This window comes from Ranitomeya variabilis, chromosome 1, assembly GCF_051348905.1.
Source record: "Ranitomeya variabilis isolate aRanVar5 chromosome 1, aRanVar5.hap1, whole genome shotgun sequence".
In the NCBI taxonomy this organism is placed as follows: domain Eukaryota; kingdom Metazoa; phylum Chordata; class Amphibia; order Anura; family Dendrobatidae; genus Ranitomeya; species Ranitomeya variabilis.
Genome location: NC_135232.1, coordinates 704,208,131 through 704,234,123, shown reverse-complemented (window position 1 = coordinate 704,234,123; position 25,993 = coordinate 704,208,131). Strand labels below are relative to the sequence as shown.

General features: G+C 46.3%; 1 protein-coding gene across 1 annotated transcript in view; it reads left to right on the top strand.

Moving 5' to 3' along the window:
* NEMF (nuclear export mediator factor) overlaps positions 1-25,993 on the top strand; it is an 82,521-nt gene that overhangs the window by 49,194 nt on the left and 7,334 nt on the right. Inside the window, exons 26-32 of the mRNA XM_077267321.1 lie at positions 20,594-20,732; positions 23,571-23,648; positions 23,727-23,912; positions 24,263-24,295; positions 24,423-24,529; positions 24,842-24,885; positions 25,300-25,379. Of these exons, the coding sequence (XP_077123436.1) occupies positions 20,594-20,732; positions 23,571-23,648; positions 23,727-23,912; positions 24,263-24,295; positions 24,423-24,529; positions 24,842-24,885; positions 25,300-25,379 (667 nt within the window). The remainder of the gene's footprint in view (positions 1-20,593; positions 20,733-23,570; positions 23,649-23,726; positions 23,913-24,262; positions 24,296-24,422; positions 24,530-24,841; positions 24,886-25,299; positions 25,380-25,993) is intronic.

The following is a 25,993-nucleotide window of genomic DNA, read 5'->3' as shown; positions in this document are numbered from 1 at the left end:
GGCACTATCCGCAGTGCATATCCCCGGCGTGGACAACTAGGCCGCAGTGTTTTCTCTGCCACGAGGGCCTTGCGGCAGGACAAGGGTCCCTGCTTCAGGAGGTCTTCCTTCAAATTTGCCTTTGATGAGGAACTCCGGACACGGATCTCCTGGCAGCCCGACTGCTTAGGAAGGTTCCACCGTTTGTTTCCAAGTCCGCGATCCTCTTGTTGTGGATACCGATACTTTGACCATTCCTGGGTCGCAATTTGTACTTCCCTTTCTGTTCATCCCTTCCCTTTCTTCCCAGGCTGTTGAAGATCAATGCGGAGGGGTGACGGTCATTCTGACCGCACCAGATTGTCCCAGAAGGTTCTGGTTCGCTGAGATCGTTCATCTGTCGCAGAGTTCTTGGTGGCTCAAGTTAACAGCTTTGCTGTTAAAACCTTCCATTTTGGCTGTTTTCTCTCGGCGGGACTTGATGCTGACCTTGCCCTTAGTTCTCTGAAGGGTCAGATAGCAACCCTTTCCATCCTTTTTCTGAAGTCCCTTTCAAAGGTCCTTAGCTACTGGCTATCACGGTAAGAAGATTTATATCCGTCCCGTTCTCAGATCAGAACTTTTCTTCAAGTGGCGCATGCGGCTCTCCCATACCACACTCCCGTGGATCCTTGGGACCTCAATCTTGTTCTGGAAGCTCAGTGGAGTTCCCCCCTTGAGCCTCCCCATGAGCCTCACTGTCTGTTCTGTCCTGCAAGGTGGCGTTTCTGGTGGCCATCTCCACGCGTTTCGGAGTTGGTGGCTCTCTCCTGTCGCCCCATTTCTTGGTTCTTCTTCTTCAGGATAGGGTAGTTTTACGGCCTTCGTCGCCTTTTCTTCCCAGGGTGGTGTCCTCCTTTTACTTGAATAAGATCGTCCTTTCCATCTTTGTCCTGCTCCGATCGATTCTCTGGGGCGTTCGCTGAACAGGCTAGACCTGGTCAGGGCGGTGAGGATCTATTTGTCTAGGACCGCCTTCTTTAGGAAAACGGACTGTCTTTTTGTCATTCCAGACGGTACGCCAAGAGGCCTACCGGCCTCCAAGGTTACGATTGTTCTCTGGATCAGACCTGCCATTCTGGAGGCTCACCGGGTCAAGAACAGAGTGACTCCTCCTGGTATTAAGACTCACTCTGCCCCGGGCAGTGGGCACCTCCTGGGTTGTACACCATGGGGCATTCGCCCTACCACTTTGCTAGGCAGCAATCTGGTGTTCCGTTCACTCTGTTGCCAAAGGTTATAAGCTCCATACCTGCGCTTCGGCAGTTGCCAGCCTAGGCGGAAGGATCTTGCAGGCGGCAGTGGTGATTCCTCCGACCTGAATGGAGTTTTTCTGCTGTTCCCACCCCAGGGACTGCTTTGGGACGTCCCATGGTTCCTGTGTCCCCCAATGAGAGGCGATAGAGAAAACAGGATTTTTGGTTGCTTACCGTAAAATCTGTTTCTCGGAGCCTTCATTGGGGGACACAGCACCCTCCCAAGTTGAACAGCTCTGTTTATTGTGTTATACTGTTAACGTTTGCGTTCTTTGAATGCTCTTTGAGTGTTTGAAACAAACTGTAAAGCGCTGCTTAAATTTGTTGGCGCTATATAAAGATTATTATTGTTATTATATTATTACTCTTTCTCGTTTACACGTTGCTTCTCCTACTGCTTTCTCACTAACTGAATATCCTACTTCCTGTCGGTGGGGTGTACACTGCAGAGGAGGAACTAACTTTTTTATTTGCATAGTGTCAGCCTCCTAGTGGCAGCAGCATACACCCATGGTTCCTGTGTCCCCCAATGAAGGCTCCGAGAAACAGATTTTACGGTAAGCAACCAAAAATCCTGTTTTTTATTGAAAAAAACCTAAGCTAAAACCCTCATCCACGAGTATGAAAATTCGATCTTTTATCGATGAAGTAGGATTAGCAGATTATCATATGTTTACAGCACTGTGAATCCATTCAAAAATTGCATACATTGGTACGGCAGATACATCGATGATATCATTATTATTTGGAATTCTGATGTACCTGCCGTACAAGACTTAGTCTGTTACTTTAACCCATTCATGACCTTGGGATTTTCCGTTTTTCCGTGTTCGTTTTTTGCTCCCCTTCTTCTCAGAGCCATAACTTTTTTATTTTTCTGTCAATATGGCCATGTGAGGGCTTATTTTTTGCGAAACAATTTGTACTTTTGAACGACATCATTGGTTTTAGCATGTTGTGTACTAGAAAACCGGAAAAAAATTCCAAGTGCGGTGAAATTGCAAAAAAAGTGCAATCTTACACTTGTTTTTTGATTGGCCTTTTTACTAAGTTCAATAAATGCTAAAACTGACCTGCCATTATGATTCTCCAGGTCAGTACGAGTTCATAGACACCAAACATGTCTAGGTTCCCTTTTATCTAAGTGGTGAAAAAAATTTCCAAACTTTGCTAAAAAACAAAAAACAAATTGCGCCATTTTCCGATATCTGTAGCGTCTCCATTTTTCATGGTCTGGGGTCAGGTGAGGGCTTATTTATTGCGTGCTGACGTGACGTTTTTAATGATAGCATTTTGGTGCAGATACATTCTTTTGATCGCCCGTTATTGCACTTTAATGCAATGTCCCGGTGACCAAAAAAACGTAATTCTGGCATTCCGAATTTTTTTCTTGCTACGCCGTTTAGCGATCAGGTTAATCCTTTTTTTTTTATTGATAGATCGGGCGATTCTGAATGCGGCGATACCAAATATGTGTAGGTTTGATTTTTTTCTTGATTTATTTTGAATGGGGCGAAAGGAGGGTGATTTAAACTTTTATATTTTTTTATTTTTTTCACATATTTTTTTTTACTTTTTTTTTTTTTAACTGTTGTCATGCTTCAATAGCCTCCATGGGAGGCTAGAAGCTGGCACCACTTGATCGGCTCTGCTACATAGCAGCGATCTGATGATCGCTGCTATGCAGCAGAAATTTAGGTGTGCTATGAGCGCCGACCACAGGGGGGCGCTCACAGCAGGCCGGCATCAGTAACCATAGAGGACTCAAGGACCTCTATGGTTACAATGCAGAAGCATCGCTGACCCCCGATCATGTGACGGGGTCGGCGATGCGCTCATTTCCGGCCGCCCGGCCGGAAGCGCCGGTTAAATGCCGCTGTTAGTGTTTGACAGCAGCATTTAACTAGTTAATAGCGGCGGGTGAATCGCGATTTCACCCGCCGCTATTGCGGGCACATGTCAGCTGTTCAAAACAGCTGACATGTCCCGGCTTTGATGCGGGCTCACCGCTGGAGCCCTGCATCAAAGCGCGGTATCTGACATCGGACGTACTATCCCGTCCGAGGTCAGAAAGAGGTTAATTGTAACCACTTTAGGCTATGTGCACACTTTGCGGTTTTTGCTGCGCATCCGCAGCGTTTTTGGACGCTGCGGATCCGCAGCAGTTTTCCATGTGGTGTACAGTACTATGTTAACCTATGGAAAACAAAAAACGCTGTGCACATGCTGCGGAAAAAACCACGCGGAAACGCAGCGGTTTTCATTCCGCAGCATGTCAATTCTTTGTGCGGAATCCGCAGCGGTTTGGCACCTGCTCATTGTTAAAAACCCGCAGGTGTCTAAAACCGCAGTGGAAATCGCACAAAAAAAACGCGATAAATCCGCAGTACTTTTTGCACTGCGGATTTCATCAAATCCGCTGCGGAAAAATCCGCCGCAGAATCTGCAAAGTGTGCACATAGCCTTAATCTTAGTCTAAAGTAGTTTAATCTACATGCATAGAATTTCATGATTTGAAACTCAAGGGTTTACCCAATACCCCAGTTATTACATCAACTTTCAGAAAAACTACAGCAGGAAACACAATATGGCTAAATAAAGCTGTAAGGGGCGCAATAAGTGACAAAAAGAAAGCATTTAGAGAATTAAAGGAAGTAGGTAGTGAGGAGGCATTAAATAAATACAAAAAATTAAATAAATTATGTAAAAATCAAAGCAGCAAAGATTGAGACAGAGAGACTCATTGCTAGAGAGAGCAAAAATAACCCCAAAATATTCTTTAACTACATAAATAGTAAGAAACTAAAAAATGATAGTGTTGGCCCCCTTAAAAATAGTCTGGGTGAAATGGTGGATGAGGATGAGGAAAAAGCCAATATGCTAAATGACTTTTTTTCATCAGTATTTACAAAAGAAAATCCCATGGTAGCCAATATGACTAGTGATAATAATTCCCAATTTAATGTTACCTGCTTAACCCAGCAGGAAGTACGGCAGGGCGTCTAAAAATCACAAAAATTGACAAATCTCCGGGCCCGGATGGGATACACCCCCGAGTACTGCAGGAATTAAGTACAGTCATTGATAGACCATTATTTTTAATCTTTAAAGAGTCCATAATAACAGGGTCTGTACCACAGGACTGGCGTATAGCAAATGTGGTGCCAATATTCAAAAAGGGGACAAAAACTGAACTCGGAAATTATAGGCCAGTAAGTTTAACCTCTACTGTGGGTAAAATCATGGAGGGCATTCTAAGGGATGCTATACTGGAGTATCTGAAGAGGAATAACCTCATGACCCAGTATCAGCACGGGTTTACTAGGGACCGATCATGTCAGACTAATTTGATCAGCTTCTATGAAGAGGTAAGTTCCGGTCTGGACCAAGGGAACCCAGTAGATGTAGTGTATATGGACTTTTCAAAAGCTTTTGATACGGTGCCACACAAAAGGTTGATACATAAAATGAGAATAATGGGGATAGGGGAAAATATGTGCAAGTGGGTTGAGAGTTGGCTCAGGGATAGGAAACAAAGGGTGGTTATTAATGGAGCACACTCGGACTGGGTCACGGTTAGTAGTGGGGTACCACAGGGGTCAGTATTGGGCCCTCTTCTTTTTAACATATTTATTAATGACCTTGTAGGGGGCATTCAGAGTAGAATTTCAATATTTGCAGATGACACTAAACTCTGTAGGGTAATCAATACAGGGGAGGACAATTTTATATTACAGGATGATTTATGTAAACTAGAAGCTTGGGCTGAGAAATGGCAAATGAGCTTTAATGGGGATAAATGTAAGGTCATGCACTTGGGTCGAAGTAATAAGATGTATAACTATGTGCTTAATTCTAAAACTCTGGGCAAAACCGTCAATGAAAAAGACCTGGGTGTATGGGTGGATGACAAACTCATATTCAGTGGCCAGTGTCAGGCAGCTTCTACAAAGGCAAATAAAATAATGGGATGCATTAAAAGAGGCATAGATGCTCATGAGGAGAACATAATTTTACCTCTATACAAGTCACTAGTGCGACCACACTTATAATACTGTGCACAGTTCTGGTCTCCGGTGTATAAGAAAGACATAGCTGAACTGGAGCGGGTGCAGAGAAGAGCGACCAAGGTTATTAGAGGACTGGGGGGTCTGCAATACCAAGATAGGTTATTACACTTGGGGCTATTTAGTTTGGAAAAACGAAGACTAAGGGGTGATCTTATGTTAATGTATAAATATATGAGGGGACAGTACAAAGACCTTTCTGCTGATCTTTTTAATCATAGACCGGTGACGGGGACAAGGGGGCATCCTCTACGTCTGGAGGAAAGAAGGTTTAAGCATAATAACAGACGCGGATTCTTTACTGTAAGAGCAGTGAGACTATGGAACTCTCTGCCGTATGATGTTGTAATGAGTGAGTCATTACTTAAATTTAAGAGGGGACTGGATACCTTTCTGGAAAAGTATAATATTACAGGGTATATATATTAGATTCCTTGATAAGGCGTTGATCCAGGGAACTAGTCTGATTGCCGTATGTGGGGTCGGGAAGGAATTTTTTTCCCCATGATGGAGCTTACTCTTACCACATGGTTTTTTTTTGCCTTCCCCTGGATCAACATGTTAGGGCATGCTAGGCTAACTACGTGCTAATAGCCATCACCCCAAACACACAATTAGAAGTATACCTGTGGGTGAAATGGTAAGAGCCAAACGTAACTGCAGCACACATGATGACTACATCAAAGAGGTTAATGACATCAAGGAACGGCTCACACAGAGAGGCTATAGTAAATGACACTTACAAAGAGCCGAAAACAGTCGAACAAAGACCACGTTTCAAACCAAAACAAAACAATAATAATTGTTCTACAAAGTCAGTCACTTTGGTCCTGCAATATAGTAATACATTTTCCTCAATCAGAAAATTGATTAATAATAACTTATCTATCTTGAGAGAAGACCCAGACATTGAAAAAATCATAAAAAACGGATGCAGAATTGTGTCTAGAAAAGCACCCTCCCTAGGTTGCAGTCTTTCGCCAAGTTTTTTAAATACCCCTCGTGCTCAGTCATCCAATTGGCTCAGCACAAAGGGTTTCCATAAATGCGGTGCTGCAGCTTGCAAAACCTGCAAATTCTCACAAAAATGCCTTAATTTCACAGATGCTAGTAATCAGAATATATACACAATAAAAACTTTCTTAAATTGTAATACAAATAATGTGTCTATATTATGGAATGTACAGTTTGTCATCTCAAATACGTTGGCAGTACCATACACCAACTTAAAATAAGAATTCTAGAACACATCTACGATGTAGAAAATGCTAATATTAATAGAAATACATCACAAATCTCAAAACATTTAATTAATCAACACCAAGGTAACCTTGAATCACTCAAAGTCTACGCAATAGAAAAAACGCACAAACCATTTAGAGGAGGGGACACTGAGGTAACACTGAGAAATAGAGAAACCTGGTGGATATTTAAACTCGGTACCAGAATACCGCATGGTCTAAATAAGAGAAGGGATATCATGCTTTTCTATTAATATTGTTTTGTTTTTTCGGTTGTTATTGACTTATTCAAGTCACCTATATAGAGGCCTTTATTTTAAATGGCTCTCTCATTATGCAATAACTCTTTTTTATTATAAACATGCATTTATTTGATAATTACATATAACAGCAATAGACTTATGAAGCTTCGATATCTGTCCATTAAAAAACCTTATTTATAGCTTATCCATGTTTGGGAACCAGCCTTTCTGACAGGATTTTCTGTGACATAGATTACAAATGCCTTTTTTTTTTTGGGCACAAAATGTTACTACAAGTAGCAACATGTAAAGGCAATAGTCGTGCGCAGTTCTCCTGTCTTTTTTTCGGAGGATTTGATTTATAGCCTATTCAGACTTTAGAACTTATCTTTCTTACGGGCAACTTCAGGACACAAATTCCAAATGTTCCTCTCTGGCACCTAATGTAATACTGGGTAATGATGCATAACGGCAACAAACTTACGGAGCTCTGTTATCTCCCTTTCGGAGGATCCGACTGCTAGTTTATTTATATTCCAGGATTGACCTTCCTGATAGGAAACCCTGCACTATAAATTCTAAGTGCCTATATATAACATAAATGCATTCTATATTTTAAAATATTCTTCCCAGTTTATGTGGTTTCTGCCAGTATAAAATATTTGCAGGGTATCCCTTCCTTTTTCTAAAACCGATATAAAGGTTAGATCGCTACATCAGACCTGCCACTAATTATACTAATTCCTCAGTACTCATAGTGCAAAACAACCATATGGAACGAAATTAATTGTTGTCAAAATCATTTAATTGGATCTTGACTTAAAAATTGACTGTTAGTATTAGATCTGCTCTTACACTGGATGTGCCAACAATTATGGTGAATTTTTTCGTGTTCATAAAATAATGACATTAAATGAAATTTCATATATTTCAGATATTTTTGCTGCTATTTTTATGTAACAAGATCTATAATCCAAAAACTACCGTATTTTTCGGACTATAAGACGCACCGTACCATAAGACGCACCCCAAATTTGGGGTGAAAATTGCAGAAAAAAGGATTTTTTATAAGATGGGGGTCCGTCTTATTGTCCGAATTTAAGATCTCTTACCTGAGGGCAGGCAGTGGCAGAGCAGGGTCACAGGAGGCATGGTGGTGGCAGAGGTGAGGTGATGCTGAGGTGCGGTGGGTGGAACGGCGTGCACCTGAGCAGGGTCCCATCCTGCTTAGGTGGGCGACGCCATGGCCTGGTGTCCATGGGGAGGTTGCTGTGGCGGCGGCAGATGTGCGGTCACTTCCTCAGGTGGCGGTGGCCAGGGTCTCTTCCACATTTGAGGTGACGCCACAGCAGTAGTGAAGGAGAGCAGCAGAGCTGGGTGAGTCACGGTTTTCCTGGTGGTGGCGGGCTTACCGGCATTGTGGCGGCGACAGAGGTGCGGGGATGATGTGGCGCGGTGAGCTGTATGGCGTGAGCAGAGTCCCGTCCATATTTGAGGTGAATCCGCGGCCCGGTATTGATGGAGAGCAGCAGAGCTGGGTGAGTTACAAATTTTTCCGGTGGCGGCGGCCATCTTGCTGAGGCCGCGCGTGCGCAGATTCACTACTCTGCGTCCCAGGGCTTCAGGAAAATGGCCGCGGGAGGCCGCACGTGCACAGATGGAGATCCCGGCGGCCATTTTCCTGAAGCCGAGATCTCAATCTGCGAACTCGGCTTCAGGCCCTCTCCATCAATACAGGGCCGCGGATTCACCTCAAATATGGACGGGACCCTGCTCACGCCATACAGCTCACCGCGCCACATCATCCCCGCACCTCTGTCGCCGCCACAATGCCGGTAAGTCTGCGTTCCAACTATAAGACGCACCCCCCATTTTCCTCACAATTTTTTTGGGGAAAAAGTGCGTCTTATAGTCGGAAAAATACGGTACTTAATATTGTGAATAACACATTGTCTATATTGTATTTCTATCCAGCCAAATTACTTGTTTTTAATTTGTATTCACTTTCATGTGCTTTCACCTTGCTCAGCAATTATGTTAATAAATTATTGTACCAGTGTGTTCACCGGATCTCAGTATAAAAATGCAAGACATTTTATTCTCTGTAATTGCTGACGTTTTTATCCTCCACTGAACACATTTTCCAAGTGAATAAATAAAAGGTTTTTTTCACTATCTCGTTGAGCTGGATTCCTCATCATTTTCTTGATTCTTCCACGCCCTGACACAGCGGTTCTGTTCTCCGAGTCTCTAAGGATGTTGACCATGGTGAGCTGGACTTTGTTTGATTTCATTGAATAGGGCCCTGCAGGATAGGGACCTGCCATATGAGGTAGCCGAAATCTCTAATCAGATTGCTCTAGCAGGAGTCTATTTGATTAATGCATCTTTGGATGCGGCAATCTGCGCAGCACTGGCTGCTGAAAACGCGATCTCCATTAGGAGGGCTCTATGGTTGAGGACATTGCGGGCAGACTCAACCTCAAAAAAGTCCCTTACTTCTTTGCCCTATCAGAGTGGCCGATTATTCGGCGAAAAATTAGATCAACTAATTTCTGACGCCACAGGGGGGAAAAGCAACTTCCTCCTGCAGCAAAGGATTCAGCAGCCTTTTCGTCACTGGTTGCAGACACGGTTTAGGTCTTTTCGAAACCCGTGGTGGACCGCGGCGGCCGATCCCTTCAGTTCAGGTCGACCTAATCAGAACAGGGATCGTCAGATCTCATACAGAACCAACCCGTTGGGCAGGATGCGGTCCCACCATCCAAGATCTAGAGGATCTAGGCCCTCCAGACTTTCATCCAAATGACTGGAGGCAGTCTCCGGTCGTCGCCAGCTAAGTGGGCGGCCGCCTACTCTGGTTTCGTCAAGTCTTGCTCGCCTTCATACACGACAGATGGGTAAGAGAGCTGGTGTCCTCAGGGCACAAAATAGAATTTATCAGCTGCCCCTCAAGTCGATTTTTTTTCTGTCTCATCTTCCCAGTTCAGAATTCCGGGCATGGGCCTTATTCAAGGATGTCGAGTCTCTTAGGCTCAGCGGAGTTACCATCCCCGTACCGGAGGACAAGAAGTTTCAAGGGATGATCTTTGACACCTCCTGAGGGCTCACAATACTGCCCCGAGACAAGGAAGTGTGGGTGCTTTGCAAGCCGATCCCCCACACCATCCGGTTTTGCATGAGAGTCTTAGGAAGGATGGTGGCAGCGATAGAGGCAGTTCCATTTCCGCAGCTCCATCTTCGTCCTCTACAGCATGCCCTCTTGGCAGCTTGAGACAGGAACCCATTCTCAATCTCCGGTGCCGTCTGTCCACTCAGGTCAGACAGGCGCTTACTTGGTGGACAATGAGTTCCTCCCTTCAGCATTGGAAACTTTTTTTCCCCAGTCCAATGGCTGGTGCTCACGGCCGATGCCAGTCTCCTCGAATGGGGAGCGGTGTTTCGCCAACATACAGCCCAGGGTCGCTGGTCTTCGCGGGAGTCAGTCCTCCCGATCAATCTTCTGGAGATTCAGGCTATTTGGCTGGCTCTACAGCACTTTCATTATCTCCTGGCAGGACGCCCCGTCCGGATCCAATCGGACAATGCCACGGCCGTGGCGTACATAAATCATCAAGGGGTACCCGCAGCAAGGTGGCTATGCACGAGGTAAAACAGATCCTCTGCTGGGCCGAGAAGTACCACTCTGTGATCTCAGCAGTCCACATTCCGGGCGAAGAGAACTGGGCGGCAGATTTCCTCAGCCGACAGGGTCTGGCATCCGGGGAGTGGTCGCTTCACCCTGATGTTTTTCAACAGATTTGCCAACGCTGGGGGACCCCGGACGTGGACCTGATGGCCTCCAGGGTAAACACCTAAGTGCCCAGGTTTGTCGCCCGATACCGGGATCCACAGGCAATCGCTGTAGATCCGTTAGTCCTACCTTGGAACCAGTTTCACCTCCCATACCTGTTTCCTCCGCTACCACTGCTCCCAAGGGTCATCAAAAAGTTCAAGATAGAGCAGGTCCCAGCAATTCTAGTCGCTCCAGATTGGCCTCGGCGGTCTTGGTATGCAGACCTAGTACAGCTGCTCACCGAGACTCCCTGGCGTTTGTCAGAGCACGCGGACCTTCTTTCCAAGGGCCCGATCTACTACCAGAGCTCAGGGGCCCTGTGTTTAACAGCCTGGCCGTTTAATTTTGGATTCTAACCCAGGCCGGGTTCTCCCAGAAGGTGGCCGCTACTATGATTAGTGCCCGGAAGCCCGCCTCAGCACATATCTACCATCACACCTGGAAGAGCAGGTGCAGAGAGCGCTGTTATTCCCTGCTTCGTTTCTCTATCTCCAACATTTTAGCATTCCTCCAAGCCGGCCTGGATTCGGGTCTAGCACCAAGTACCCTCAAAAGACAGATATCGGCCTTGTCTGTCCTTTTTCATCGCAGGATCGCTACCAATTTACAGGTGAAGACCTTCATACAAGGCGTTGCTCACATGGTACCGCCTTACAAGGCCCCCCTGGACGCTTGGGACCTTAACCTGGTCCTAGGGGTCCTGCAGGAATCTCCATTCGAACCTCTTCAGGACATTTCCTTGACATACCTTTCCTGGAAGGTAGTGTTTCTAGTGGCCATAACTTCCATCAGGCGGGTCTTGGAGCTGGCGGCTCTATCCTTAGGCCAGCACCCCCTTTTTTGCCAAATGTTTCTTCATTCCACATGAACGAGGACATTGTCTTGCCCGGCACCAACGCACCGTGTGGAAAGGGCTCTCCATACGATAGATCTAGTGAGAGCTGTCAAAAGATATGTGTCTCGGACGGCATCCTTTCGGCAGACAGACACACTGTTCGTCCTTCCCGAGGGTCGCAGAAAGGGACTTGCGGCCTCAAAATCGACCATAGCCAGGTGGATACGTTTGACTATCCTGGGATCCTACCGCATCAGAGGCAGTGTCGTTCTGTGAGGGGTGATCCCTTAAAGTGAGATCTATATGATTGCTTCTACCTGACCAAATATAAGCTGAGTGCTAGCTTAGAGGCTAAGAATGTATCAGATACACAGAGACAGATACACACTTCCTCTCTCAGCAAAGGCTTACACACAACTTCACTTTATTCTTCTGAACAAAGGAAGATACTAGAAACAGGAAATGGGGGAGGTCGCACAACTTCTGAATAGTTTGTGTCACTCTGATTGGTTCATTCCAACTTTGTTTCCAACTTCACTTCCATAGATGGTATTCAGTCCAATGTCCAGTGTCTTCACTCCTGCATTCTAGATTCCTTCCAGTGTGCTGCAGATCAGGAAATAGACGCCATCTTGCTACACTATATCTGAACTGACTTATGTAAGGTTTAATAATTGATTTCATTAGCCATTTTCTCCTTCACAGTTCCGCTTGGGATCAGGGCACATTCCACTCGGGCAGTGGGCGCTTCCTGGGCTCTTCGGCACCAGCGGAACAGGTTTGCAGGGCGGCGACCTGGTCCAGTCCACACGCTTTCTCTAAACACTATAATATCCATACTCAGGCTTCAGCGGATGCAAGTCTGGGTAGGAGAATCCTCCAGGCAGCGGTAGCACATCTATAGGTAATAGGTGCTTAGGGCTTATACCGTGGAGTCGGTTTCCCACCCAGGGACTGCTTTAGGACGTCCCACAGTCCTGTGTCCCCCAATGAGACGAAGGAGAAATATGGATTTTTGTGTTACCGTAAAATCCTTTTCTCCGAGACGCTCATTGGGGGACACAGCACCCACCCTATTAGCCAGATGGCTTCTTCTTTATTATTCGGTGTTTTTGTTTCTAGACATGTTGCACCTGTGTTAAAGCTGATTTTTTTTTTTTTTTTGTTCTCCTACTGCTTTTCTGCACCAAACTGGATTAGCCTGCGGCCAGTGTCAGGGTGTATACGGAGGAGGAGCTAACTTTTTTTTATGTTTACTTAGTGTCAGCCTCCTGGCGGCAGTAGCATACACACACACAGTCATGTGTCCCCCAATGAGCGTCTCAGAGAAAAGGAGTTTACAGTGAGTAACACAAAAATCCATATTTTCGAAAAAATTCTGGCACTCCTTTTTTTATAGATTTATCTATGTTTATTATGGTAGGACAATCCCAATATTTAAATTTTTTTTGACGTTACGGTCTTTAACTCAGACCTTCCTCAGACTGATTGTTATAACATATAGGACCCAAGAGAGCAGTGGTATGAGCTGTGGTAGAGATGCTACCTGTGGAAAGTGCACATAGATGCCAGAATTTTTTTTCGAAAACCTCCTGTCACTGAGGCTGCGTTCCCAGCCGGGCTGAACTGTCGTGACCACGGTGAGATCCCTGCTAGCACTGTGAGAGTTTTTCTCACGGTGCTAGCAGAGATCTCACCGAGGTCACAACAGTTCAGCCCGGCTGCTGGCTGGGAACACAGCCTCAGTGACCAGAAGCGACTTTTGCTACGCTGTCATGCACATGACAGCGTGACAAACACTGGATGTTCAGGGCCCCCATTCAAGTGAATGGGGTCCGGGTACTGTTCTGGTACCCGACCTTTTTGTAACTGTTCAGCTGAACCCGCCGGACCCGAACATTCAGGTGTCCGCCCATCTCTAGTTACTAGTACACAGGTAAATGTAGTGGCATCTAGTTTCACTCCAGTACATATATAGTTAAAAATCAACATGAAAAATCCTTGCATAGCATTAGGTAAAAGGGGTTTAGGTATAAAATAATAAAATCATGAAATAAAGTAATATAATTGCCGATTGGTAAAGATGAGTAAAACATTTGGAGAACTCTTGTCCGGCATCCACATTGACACTCTGTGGCCATCAGACCAGAGTCCAGCAAACTTCCTCAGCTGTCACTAAAGTGACATCATGGTATTCGAGTGACAGCCGAGGAAGTGCATAGGACCCTGGTTTGGCAGCCAGAAAGTACCGATGTGGACGTTGGACTAGAGTGCTGTAAATCATTTTGCTCATCTTTCCCAATAGAGAATATTTATTTTATGCATCTCACAAAAAAAAAAAAAATGGAAATAACAGGTGCATGCAACAACAAAAGAGCAAATTTCATCCATCGATTCTTTGTTCCTCTGCTGTAAATTGGAAGGTAATAATTGAGGGTAACAGAGCAATGTAGATTAAAAAAAACACTCTTCCGATCAAAATCTTTATCTTAATATATTGCAGACACTATTATGTATTACTGTGTAATTAGAATTGCTAATTCTTCTCTTTCTCCTTCGCCTCATTGGGGGACACAGGACCATGGGTTTATGCTGCTGCCACTAGGAGACTGACACTAAGACACAAAAAGATTAGCTCCTCCTCTGCAGTATAAGCCACACACACACTGGCTCCAGCCGAACCAGCTCAAGCTTAGTGTCAGTAGGAGGCACATGGGTCTGATCTTCAGACCACATATATAGCTTTTTATTTTTTATCTTCATGGATTACAGGGGACGGTGGATCCCTTAAGGGCTCCATTCTCCCCAAACCTACAACAGGCGGGAACGTGGAGTGTCGCCGACACGTACCCCCTCTTGCAACGTTTTTTCTTCGCCATGCCTGAAATGATTTTAGGGGCGACCGGGTCGCTTCAGGGCACCGCTCTCCCCACACCTTCAACAGATAGGAACATGGAGTGTCGCCTCCATGTACCCCCTCTGCATCAAGGCTTAGATAGCCGGACCAACAGCCCTGCTCCATCCTGGGGGATTTAACCCCTTGGATGTACAGAGGCTCTTATGGTGTCTGTGCGTCCCCCCACTGCATCGCCACTAGCTGAACAGCGGTGACAGAAGGAAGGCGGACGGTCCCTCTCCACCTCCCTGTCAAAAGGATGGTGGATTGAGGGTTCCCTGTACCATTCATGATGCAGCTGACCTGTACTGCAGGATCGCTTCACAGACTGGGTCCTGCACTGCGGCGGTCTCCAGACCGGGACGCACACTGCCCTTAAGTGTGGGCCCGGGACGTGGTGTGGGGGCACTGGCGGAGGGCTCTGGTAACAGCGCGCTAAGGGCTAGCACCCACGGCCTCCCCTGGGCGCGTTTCGGCTTGCATATAAAATTTAGGCCCCGGCCTTTCCTAGAGAAGCTCTGCCCCCTTTTCATTACGTCACGGCGGATTGCCGCCCATTTCACGAGGTAGCGGTGCCGGCTCCGCCCTCCTCTTGGCGCGTCTCGTTCCTTGCGAGACTTCCCCTCAAGTCTCGACGGCCATCTTTCCCTGCTGGCCGCATCTAGCGGGTAGCGCTAGCAACACCCTTCTCTTACCACGTCTCGCACACGGCGAGACTGCCTTGGACAATTCTCGGCGGCCATCTTTTCCTGCCGGCAAATTACTATATGTGCAGCATGGCACACATGGTGGCACTCCCCACGGCTACTCTGAAAATTTGACGCAGCGGACCCTTTCAACAGGCCGGCTGCCCACTTGTTCAGCCTGCCTGCACCTCTCCAGGAGGACCACTCACTCGGGGCCACAGGACCAGGGCAAAATCTGGGCTGCGCCATATAAATTAGCCCTTCTCTGCAACACTATCCTCCCTATTAGAGCATAGCAACAGCAGGGACATTCTGAGGTATACCATGTCACTACCTAAAACATCCGAAAAGGCAAACAAAACAGTGTTTTTCTCTTCTTGTACCTCCTGCCATTCTGCGTTACCACGGGGACAGAGTACGCCACTCTGCAAGGCCTGTGATGCCGATGGCGCTCAGGAGCCCTCTGCCGCCACTGAACCAGTGTACCTAGTCCCCCAGAATGGGCTTTGTCACTGTCTGAGTCAATGGCTTATCTGACTAAAGCAACTGAGTCCCTCCAAGATCCCGCCACGGGTCGGGGCATTTGTCTGCCTGTCTTACTCTACGTTCACATTTGCGGTCTGCGCCGCAGCGTCGCCGCATGCGTCATGCGCCCCTATATATAACATGGGGGCGCATGGACATGCGTCGCACTTGCGTTTTGCGCCGCATGCGTCCCTGCGGCGCCCGCGTCCGGGCGCAGAGGACGCAGCAAGTTGCATTTTTGCTGTGTCCAAAATCAATGAAAAAAAGGACGCATGCGGCACAAAACGCAGCGTTGTGCATGCGTATTGCTGCGTTTTTGTTTGCGTTGTGCGTTGCGGCGCCGACGCTGCGGCGCACAACGCAAATGTGAACGTAGCCTTAGAAGGTTCCTCTACCTCACAGAAGCCTCCGGCCAGCAGGGGCCGTTCTCAGTCAAAAACTCCACGGACATCTAGGAAATTGCTCCATAGCATGTCTCCGGGGCCCTCTTGCGCCTCGGTATCTGTGAGCTCCGTTTCTTGCTCCCCCTCTCCCGGAGTTCGTAGAAACCAGGACTCTGAGTCCAATACCGATATGCCGCTTGATCTGGGTTCTCTAGATTATCAGGCAACTGTGGATAGTTTCATCGAGGCCATCAACCAGACTTTGATGATTTACGAGGACTCTAATTCCATCCCGGATCACGCGGTGTCCTTCAAGAGGACCAAACGTTCTCCGGACAAACGTTTCGCAGGTCAGAAACCAATTGAAGCGAGAACCATTTTCTTAGGATCTACGGAAGGAATGGGTTGAATCTCCTCCGGTTGATCCACCGCTATCACGTCTGTCCAGCCAAACCCTTCTAGCCTTGCCAGATGGTTCTTCCTTTAAAGACCCCACGAACTATCAGAAAATCTTGCCTGTTCAGTTTTTGAAGCGTCAGGCTCGGCTCTTTCTCCCTCTTTCGCCGCAGCGTGGGTAGCTAAGGCTATGGTCTCTTGGGCGGATGCTCTGACCAGAACCATTCAGGATACTGACCTTCAACCGGAGGCAGCGAATCTGGCGAACCAGATCTCTTTAGCTGGGGACTATTTGGTGCACGCTTCCCTGGACTCAGGTAACTGTGCCGCTTTTGCAGCTGCAAACGCCATTTCCATTAGACGAGCATTGTGGCTCAGGGAATGGCGAGCGGACTCTGCCTCTGAAAAAATCCTTACCCTCTCTGCCTTATCATAGCCGTCGTTTGTTTGGAGTGAAGCTGGATCAGCTGATCTCGGACGCCACAGGAGGAAAAAGTAAATTCCTCCCCCAACAGAGAACTAAATGACCATTTCGTTGGCAACAGCAGACGCGTTTCCGATCCTTTCGCAACACTCCCGTTTGATCCAATACAGCTACCTCTTCCGGCTCGGGGCGCTACTCCCTTGGTGTTTCATATAAGTCCAACCAGTCCTGGAAGAAACGCCCCAACCAATCCAGGTCTAAGGGAGCCAGGTCCCATAGATTCTCAGCTCAATGACTCGTGGCATTACTCGGTCGACACCAACCGAGTAGGCGGCCTTCTACTCCTAGTTCGCCATACCTGGCTCTCCGTCATTCATGACGAATGGGTCAGGGACCTGGTGTCTCCCGGTTACAAAATAGAATGTTCCTCCTACCCTCCAGCACGGTTCTTCCACTCTCATCCCCCCAAAACAGAGACACAGGCACGGTCCTTCAACGAGCCATCAATTCCCTACGCCAAAACGGAGCCATTCCGGTCCCAGAAAATGAGAGGTTCGAGGGGTTCTACTCAAACTTATTTGTAGTTCTGAAGAAAGACGGGACGGTGCAGCCCATTCTTGACCTGAAGCTCCTAAACAAGTTTGTAAAGGTCTGGCATTTCAGGATGGAGTCCCTCCGTTCTGTCATCTTTTCACTGGAAAAGGGGGAGTTCCTAGCATCCATCGACTTCCGGGATGCTTACCTGCATATCCCCATTTTACCCCCTCACCAAAGGTTCCTGCGTTTCGCCGTCTGTGAGGAACATTTACAGTTTACAGTTTTGCCCTTCGGCCTTGCCACTGCTCCAAGAGTGTTCACGATGGTCATGGCGGTCGTATTACTTTGGACACGCTTTCTTGCCTGTGCTGGCTGATAGACAAATCTTCCCCTGTCCCAGCTCAGAAAATTTCCTTCTTAGGAATGACCCTGGACTCTTCCCGAGGGTTGGCAATTCTCCCTCAAGACAAAGTCCTAGCCCTTCAACAGGGAGCCCGGGTACTTTGTCGCTCACGTCCTCACTCCATCTGGTTCGGCATAGGGGTCCTTGGCAGGATGGTAGCAGCAATGGAAGCGGTTCCTCTCGCCCAGTTACACCTTCGGCCTCTACAGCTTGCGTTTCTAGCAGCCTGGGACAAGAACCCATTCTCACTCGACCGGCTGTGTCGTTTGTCTCCGCGGGTCAAGCAGGTGCTCAGGTGGTGAACGTTGCGATCGTCCCTCACCCAGAGGAGATTTTTCCTTCCGGTCCAATGGCTCGTAGTCACCACCAACGCCAGTCTTCTGGGCTGGGGGGCTGCCTTTCGACATCATACTGCCCAGAAATGCTGGTCTCCTCGGGAGGCGCTTCTCCCGATCAACATTCTGGAAATCCGTGATTCGATTGACCTTGCGATGGTTCAATCATCTCCTCGCAGGTCGCCCCATCCGAATACAATGGGACAACGCCACAGCTGTGGCATACATAAACAATCAGGGGGGCACCAGCAGCAGGGCGCCAATGTGTGAGTTGAAGCACATTCTCCGTTGGGCCGAGAGGAAACACTCAATCATCTCAGCGGTTCACATCCCAGGTGTGGAAAACTGGGCGGCGGACTTCCTCATCCGCCAGGGTCTTGCTTCGGGGGAGTGGTCACTGCATCCGGAGATCTTCCAGATTTGTCATCGTTGGGGAACTCCGGACGTTGATCTGATGGCATCAAGACTAAGCACCAAGGTGCCCGAGTTCATGGTCCCGGGATCCATAGGCCATCGAGGTGGATGCTCTGGTCCTTCCGTGGCTTCAGTTCCGTCTTCCATATGTGTTTTCCCCCCGCTCCCGAGGGTCATCAGGAAGATCAAGACGGAAGAAACCCCAGTCATCCTAGTGGCCCCGGACTGGCCACGCCGGACGTGGTACGCAGAGTTGCCGCAGCTTTTCGCTGACGTTCCCTGACGACTACCTGATTGCCCAGATTTGCTCTCTCAGGGCCCGATTTACGACCAGAACTCAGGGGCCGTGATTAACGGAATGACTGTTGAATCCTGGGTCCGAACACAAGCTGGGTTCTCAGAAGAAGTGGTCTCCACCATGAGTAACGCTCAGAAACCTGCTTCTGTGCGCATCTATCACTGTACCTGGATATTATTTTTCGCATGGTGCAGGGTCCGTGGTCGTTCTCTCGTTTTCTCTATTCTGGCCATTCTAGAGTTTCTTCAGGCTGGTCAGGATTTAGGCCTAGCGTTTAGTTCCCTCAAAGGTCAAATTTCTGCCTTATCTGTCTTGTTTCAGTGCAGGATCGCTTCAAAACTGCAGGTGAAGACTTTCATTCAGGGGGTTTCCCATTTGGTAACCCCCTATAGAATGCCCTTGGATCCCTGGGACCTTTACCTTGTCTTGGATGTTCTACAGGGGCCTCCCTTCGAACTGCTGCAGGACGTCTCGCTCACCTACCTTTCTTGGAAGGTCGCCTTTCTTGTCACGGTGACGTCAATCAGGCGGGTATCGGAGTTGGCCGCCCTGTCCTGCCTAGCTCCTTTCCTTATTTTTCACCAGGACAAGGTCGTTCTCAGGCCGTCTCCATCTTTCTTGCCCAAGGTGGTCTCTTCCTTCCACCTTAACGAGAACATTGTCCTGCCCTCGTTTTGCCCGTCTCCAATAGACCATTTTGAGAGGACTCTTCACACTCTGGATCTGGTCAGGGCTCTCGGAAGGTAAGTCTCAGGGACGGCACCCATCCGTAAGACAGACGCCTTATTCTTTTTTCCTGAGGGTTACTCGCCGCTTCCAAGTCCACAATAGCCAGGTGGATCCGCTTGGCTATTCAAGAGTCCTACTGTGTCAGAAACAGGCCTATCCCAGCGGAGATTAAGGCACACTCCACTTGTTCAATCGGGGCCTCCTGGGCCATTCGACACCAGGCGTCGGCAGAACAGGTTTGCAAGGCTGCGACTTGGTCCAGTCTACAGACCCTCTTGAAGCACTACAACATTCACACTCGGGCCTCAGTAGATGTGAGCCTTGGAAGACTAATCTTACAGGTGGCGGTAACGCATCTCTAGGGGGCTGGTGCGTGAGGTTTGGTCTGTCCTGTCGGTTTCCTACCCAGGGACTGCTTTAGGACATCCCATGGACCTGTGTCCCCAAATTAGGCGAAGGAAAAACTGATTTTTGTGTACTCACTGTAAAATCCTTTTCTCTGAGCCACTCATTGGGGGACACCACACCCTCCCTGTTGGCCTAACAGCTTGGTTATGTACCTTGGTTTGACATTGGTATACTCTAATATAGTGTTCTTGTTTTCCTACTGCTTTGTCACAGAACTGGTTCGGCTGGAGCCAGTGTGTGTGTGGTTTATACTGCAGAGGAGGAGTTAATCTTTTTGTGTCTACTTAGTGTCTGCCTCCTAGTGGCAGCAGCATAAGTCCATGGTCCTGTATCCCCCAATGAGTGGCTTGGAGAAACGGATTTTACGGTGAGTACAAAAAATCCCTGTTTTCTCTGCTCTATATAGTCCTACAAGGAAGGATAACCTCCTTTTTATACATAGAGCTTAGAAGGATTCAGATAGTCTGTTATTGATCACATGATGTCATTAATCGAATGATGTCATTGATCTAATGGAAAAGAAAAGAATTAGCTGTGTAGAAAGGCAAAATGAGCAATTGTAATTACACAGTGCTATATAATATGATGACTGCAATATATTAAGAGGATAAAAAGTTTAATGGGTTAATGGGAGGAGTTCATTTTTTAATTTACCTTCTTTTCAGTGAAATGAAGAAAAAAAAGAATCCAGATGATTCAGAAGAAACTAAATCAATGGAAAGTGCAGAGAAAGCAGAAGCGTCAGTACCCCAGAATGCACCACAAGAGGACGCAGCACAGCAGCCACTGAAAAGAGGACAAAAGGTATTTATTATTTATCTTTTACTTACAAAGCTCATAATCTACATGTCTTATTCATCCATAGTGACGACCAGGCTACTCAGAAATAACCACCAGTATGAGACACTGGGGGTCTTCAGCCACCATAGATTTGACTTGGAAAAAAAACAACAAGATATAGAGGGCCTAGATTGGGGTTATACCAACAGAAAACAAACACCCATAAAATATAATTTGGCATACAGCAACATCCAATAGCATATATCTTAAAAGGCGAGTTAGGTAGTCCAGGTCAAATATTCAAGTATTTAATACTCGGAAAAAATTCTAAGGGAGACAGAAACTTTGCCTCAGTATTCCTTCCTACCAGCAGAGTTGGCACCCTAGGGGATTCGTTATGGCGCCCCTGCTCCACGTATGTCCCTACCTGACCCTAGAAGGGTTTCCCTCGCCAAAAGCAGACACCACCACCCAAATAAAGTGCTTATGTGCATTACAATGTCCACATCTGGAGAAGCCACTATAGGCATTTAATGAGAATTGTATGGCTGTCTATTTGTGGGTGTAAAAAGAAGATGTTTGGAGAGAAAACATGTGCTCATTACATACAATGGAGAGAATCCTATCAAGAAGGTGTAAGGCTGTGTGCACACGTTCCGGATTTTTCGTGTTTTTTTTCCCTATAAAAACGCATCCATTAAGCATCCTATTAATAGAACGCAATCCGCAATTTTTGTGCACATGTTGCGTTTTTTTCTGCGAAAAAAACATATTGCGGTAAACACAGCATGTTCATTAATTTTGCGGATTTCCCACTATTTAATGCATTAGGAAGCTCCAGAAAAAAATGTAAAAAATCCGCACAAAAAACGCGAGAAAAACGCATGCGGATTTCCTGCAGAAAAAGTCTGGTTTTGTGCAGGAAATTTCTGCAAAGAATCCTGACGTGTGCACATAGCCTTAGAGATGCAATCAGCAAGGTCACTTATACATCTTATATGGAATTAACAATCGTATCCATATTTGATGAGGGCTACACTAAGACCAATATATAGAATGAGCGAAATATCTTCTGTGGAGTCGTGCACCTCCAAAGCTTAAGCCCAATGAGTGGAACAGAAATAGGTTAGATACTTTATTATAACATTCCCATCCCACTGAGCCACATATGTCATTATAAAGATTATCAGTACAAAAATAATAGGTGCACAGTGTGGCTCGCTGGTTCTTTTACACTTGGGCTGCTTTCACACATCAGTTTTTTGCCGTCAGTGACAATCCGGTGAATTTTGAAAAAAAAAAAAAAAAAAAAAACGGGAGCGGGAAAAGTTGCCGCCGGATCTGTTTTTTCTCATAGACTTGTATTAGCGACGGATTGCTTCACGTTTTATCCGTTTTTCGTCGGATCCGTCAAATTGTTTTTCCGGCTGCCGGAGAAAACGGACATAGTAACGTTTTTTGTTTCTATCGAAAAAACGGGTCCGTCATTTGGTAGAATGGAAGCCGATGGCGCCGGATCCGTCAAATGACGGAATCCGGCGATGGATCCATTTTTTTTTAACTGAGCATTTTTTTTTTAAAGGATCCAATTAGCTGGATCAGCTAGTCGGATCCGGCGAAAAAACGGATCCATTGCATCAGTTTTTCACAATCTGCAATGGATCCGTTTTTTTCAACATTCGACGGATTGTAACTGATGAGTGAAAGCAGCCTTACCGTGGTTTTGCATCCCCAATAGATTTCTATGGGGCCCCAATAGATTTCTATGGGGCCTCAAAACTGGACCGCAATAATTCCAAGGAGCCTGCTCGATACTTTTCACGGCTTACGGACATAGCCCCCATTGAAAATCAATGGGACCGCAAAAACAACGGAAGCTTGTTTTTGCGGTGCACTGTGACTTCCCGTTTTACGGAACGCCATTTTTCTTTTCCAATACTTTTGCCATAGTATTGGAAACCCGAAAAATGGCAATCAGCAAGTTTTTTGCTGTCCGTTATTGCGGCAGACTGTGAAAATTGCGGCAAAACAACCCGCAAAAAACACGGTAAGTGTAAAAGAAGCCTTATCTTTACACCCACTAATAGCCATACAATGCTCATTGAATGCCTATAGTGGCTTCTCCAGATGTGGACATTGTAACGCACATAAGCACTTTATTGGGTGGTGATGTCTGCTTTTGGCCAGGGAAGCCCTTCTAGGGTCAGGTAGGGACAGCCTACGTGGAGCAGGGGCGCTATAACTAATCTTCTAGGGTGCCAACCCTCCACTGGTAAGAAGGGATACTAAGGCAACGTTTCTGTCTCCCTTAGATTTTTTTTTCCGAGTAGTACTCTTGTATTAAATACTTGAATATTTGACCTGGACTACCTAACTCGCCTTTTAAGATCTATGCTATTGTATGTTGCTTTATGCTAACAAGTTATATTTTATATATTTGACCTGCCAATATATTTGCAATACTCCTTCCCCCTGTAGTGGCCATCATCTGATTGGCAGGAACCAGATGCTCTGTGATCAATGATCAACCAGGCGGCTTTCTGAGAAAATAGATTGTGCTTGAGACAACCCTGAGAAAGATCACGTAGGACCCGCTTTGTGCCAACATGGTGGTCTGTGCAGTTTGGTCATTATTGATGTGTAAAGTGCACTTTGCCACCTGGCCATTAGCCATCAAACTACTTTTAGGTGCAATTAATTTGGTTAGCCTGCCTGCACACTTTCACCTTAGGAGCTGATGTTTCTCAAAGCAGCTATTTGGATTGGTGATTGGATTTCCTTTGCCCATTCTGACTGTGGATGACACCATTTTTACACATCATCAGTGTCTTACTTCTTCCTATCCCTCTATTATACCATCAGAGTAAAATGAAGAAGAAGAAGGAAAAGTACAAGGATCAGGACGATGAAGATCGGGAACTTATCATGCAGTTGCTTGGGGTAAGAACCGGCTTGGGACACGGCACTGTATTGGGGTCTCGTTCCTATGATGGAAGTCGTAGCATCACTGCTTTGTAGTCTGCAGGGTCCATCAAGGAAGAGAAGGGCAAGAAAGGAAAGAAAGGAAAAACAAAGGATGAACCGGTAAAGAAGCAACCACAGAAGGCGAAAGGTGGCCCTGGGAAGAAGCCAGGGCCTGGATCTGCTGAGGTCTTCTTAACTCAAGACTTACAAGAAGTGACCTTAGAAGAACAGGATGACAAGGTGCGGACAGTCCTGTTACTAAGGCAGTGGTCACACTGCTGCCCGAGCCTGTCACTCGAAGAATAGAAGGGGGATAAACAGACGCCATCTGTGTCTGTTGTGTCATGGATGCAGCTCTGATTTACAATATAGTAGTGTGAACAGTGCCTCACGTGTTCAGAGTTCCTCAGTTTTCCACCATAAGAATATATCCTGCATAATATACTCCCCAGTGTAATGGGAATCATTGCCTTTGTAGTAGATGGAGAGTTCCCATAATCACCCTCATTTGTTTTTTTTTGTTTTTTTCCTCTCCATCACAGAAACATTATTGAATATTATTTTGATAAAGTCTCATTCTTTATTATTAGGATGATGTAGATCCGGATGCTCCAGACTCCGAGGTATGTGTCTGCGGACTGCCTAAGCACGTGCAATACACTCACTGTCACGATTTCCCTGTATTCCCGCATGTAGGTGATTTTTATAATGGAGTTGTACAGGATCATTCATCACTATGTCTTGTCTTAGGAAGCAGAAAATCTTTTGGATTCCTTGACTGGGCAGCCAGACCAAGAAGACGTCCTGTTATTCTCTGTGCCAGTCTGTGCCCCGTACACTGCCATGACCAGTTATAAGTAAGATCAGTAATCTTTTAGGCGACTCTACCATGACTTTGCATTGGCATCAGACTTGTCTTGTGTGTAAATAATCCTAAATTTAGTTTTAACCCGTAATTGTCAAATTATGCAGATATCTCACTAACCATGGAAGGAAATGTTTCTTAACATGAAGGTGTTGGAAAGGGATTGTCACTGATGAGCCAAGTGTGACTTCTCACTCCTGGCACAAAGATGGTTTTCCTAAGGAAAGCCGCAACTACCCAAGTATCTTATCCCATTTACAGTGTAAATTGTCTCCCAGCCCAACTTTGTATTTTCTTTCTTCAGGTACAAAGTTAAATTAACTCCAGGAACACAAAAGAAAGGAAAAGGTAAAATCTAACTTGCAGCAGCAATTCAGAATGGCAGTGGTTATGATATTAAATATGGACGCAGAGTAAGAGGCATGTACAACACAACCGGCTGAGGTCACAAAACTGCAACTATTGGGACATGTGCCCTGTAGGTATCAGAAGGGGGTACGTGAGATCGCCGGCTCTGCTCAATGCCTGATGCTAAGGGGGAGTGGAGATGAATAGCCCTTTAAGTTGTGCAGTTTCAGTATGGGAGCACGAGACTTTATCACTCCTAGTGACATCAGTAATATCTTGTGATGTTTCTTTTGCTCCATCTTTTAATAACGAGTGCAGCGTTATTATAGAATAGAATAGAAATACTTGGACTTTTCTGCAGATGTTTTCGCCATTTTCGGTGGCAAAGGCTTTGACTTGTTATGTTTTCCACAGCTGCTAAAACCGCCCTGAACAGTTTCATGCATTCCAAGGAAACCTCCAGCCGTGAGAAGGATTTACTGCGAAGTGTAAAGGTACAAACCTACAATGTAGAGTCTGTGGCTCCTTTATAAACTTACACGTCCTCCGACGAACACCGCAACATCACACATCACTATCCACATATAATAAGCCGCGCACTATGTAGGTATTGATGGATCCCCAAAGCATCAGAAGGAGGACATATTTTATCTCTACATAACAGTAAGATATTACAGATCTACATTCGTAGGGAACCTGTCAGATCTGATAACGATTATGAGAAATGGAGCGTAGATGTCACATGCAAATCACGCAGGAGATGCACTTGGAAGAAAGTCGTCCGCACACCCCCTGCTTGATCCACATGTGGCTTCTATGCTAAAGAGTTTCCACCAACATTGGGAGTTAATGATCGTTGGGTTTTCCATTACTCGAACCCTCGTTCTGATCTGGGAGCTCCAGTGATAAATCACCAGCGGGTTGGTGGTCAATTGAAGTCCCAGCCCAACCCCTTTAATGTCGAATGTTAAATCAGAAAATGGGCCCAATAACAGGATGGACATTTGGTTACAAAGGCATTTAATTAAATAGGATATATAAATTTTCATAGTTTTCTGAAAGTGGATTAGTGAGGCACAGCCCCCGGAGACTGTTCATGGTAATAAAT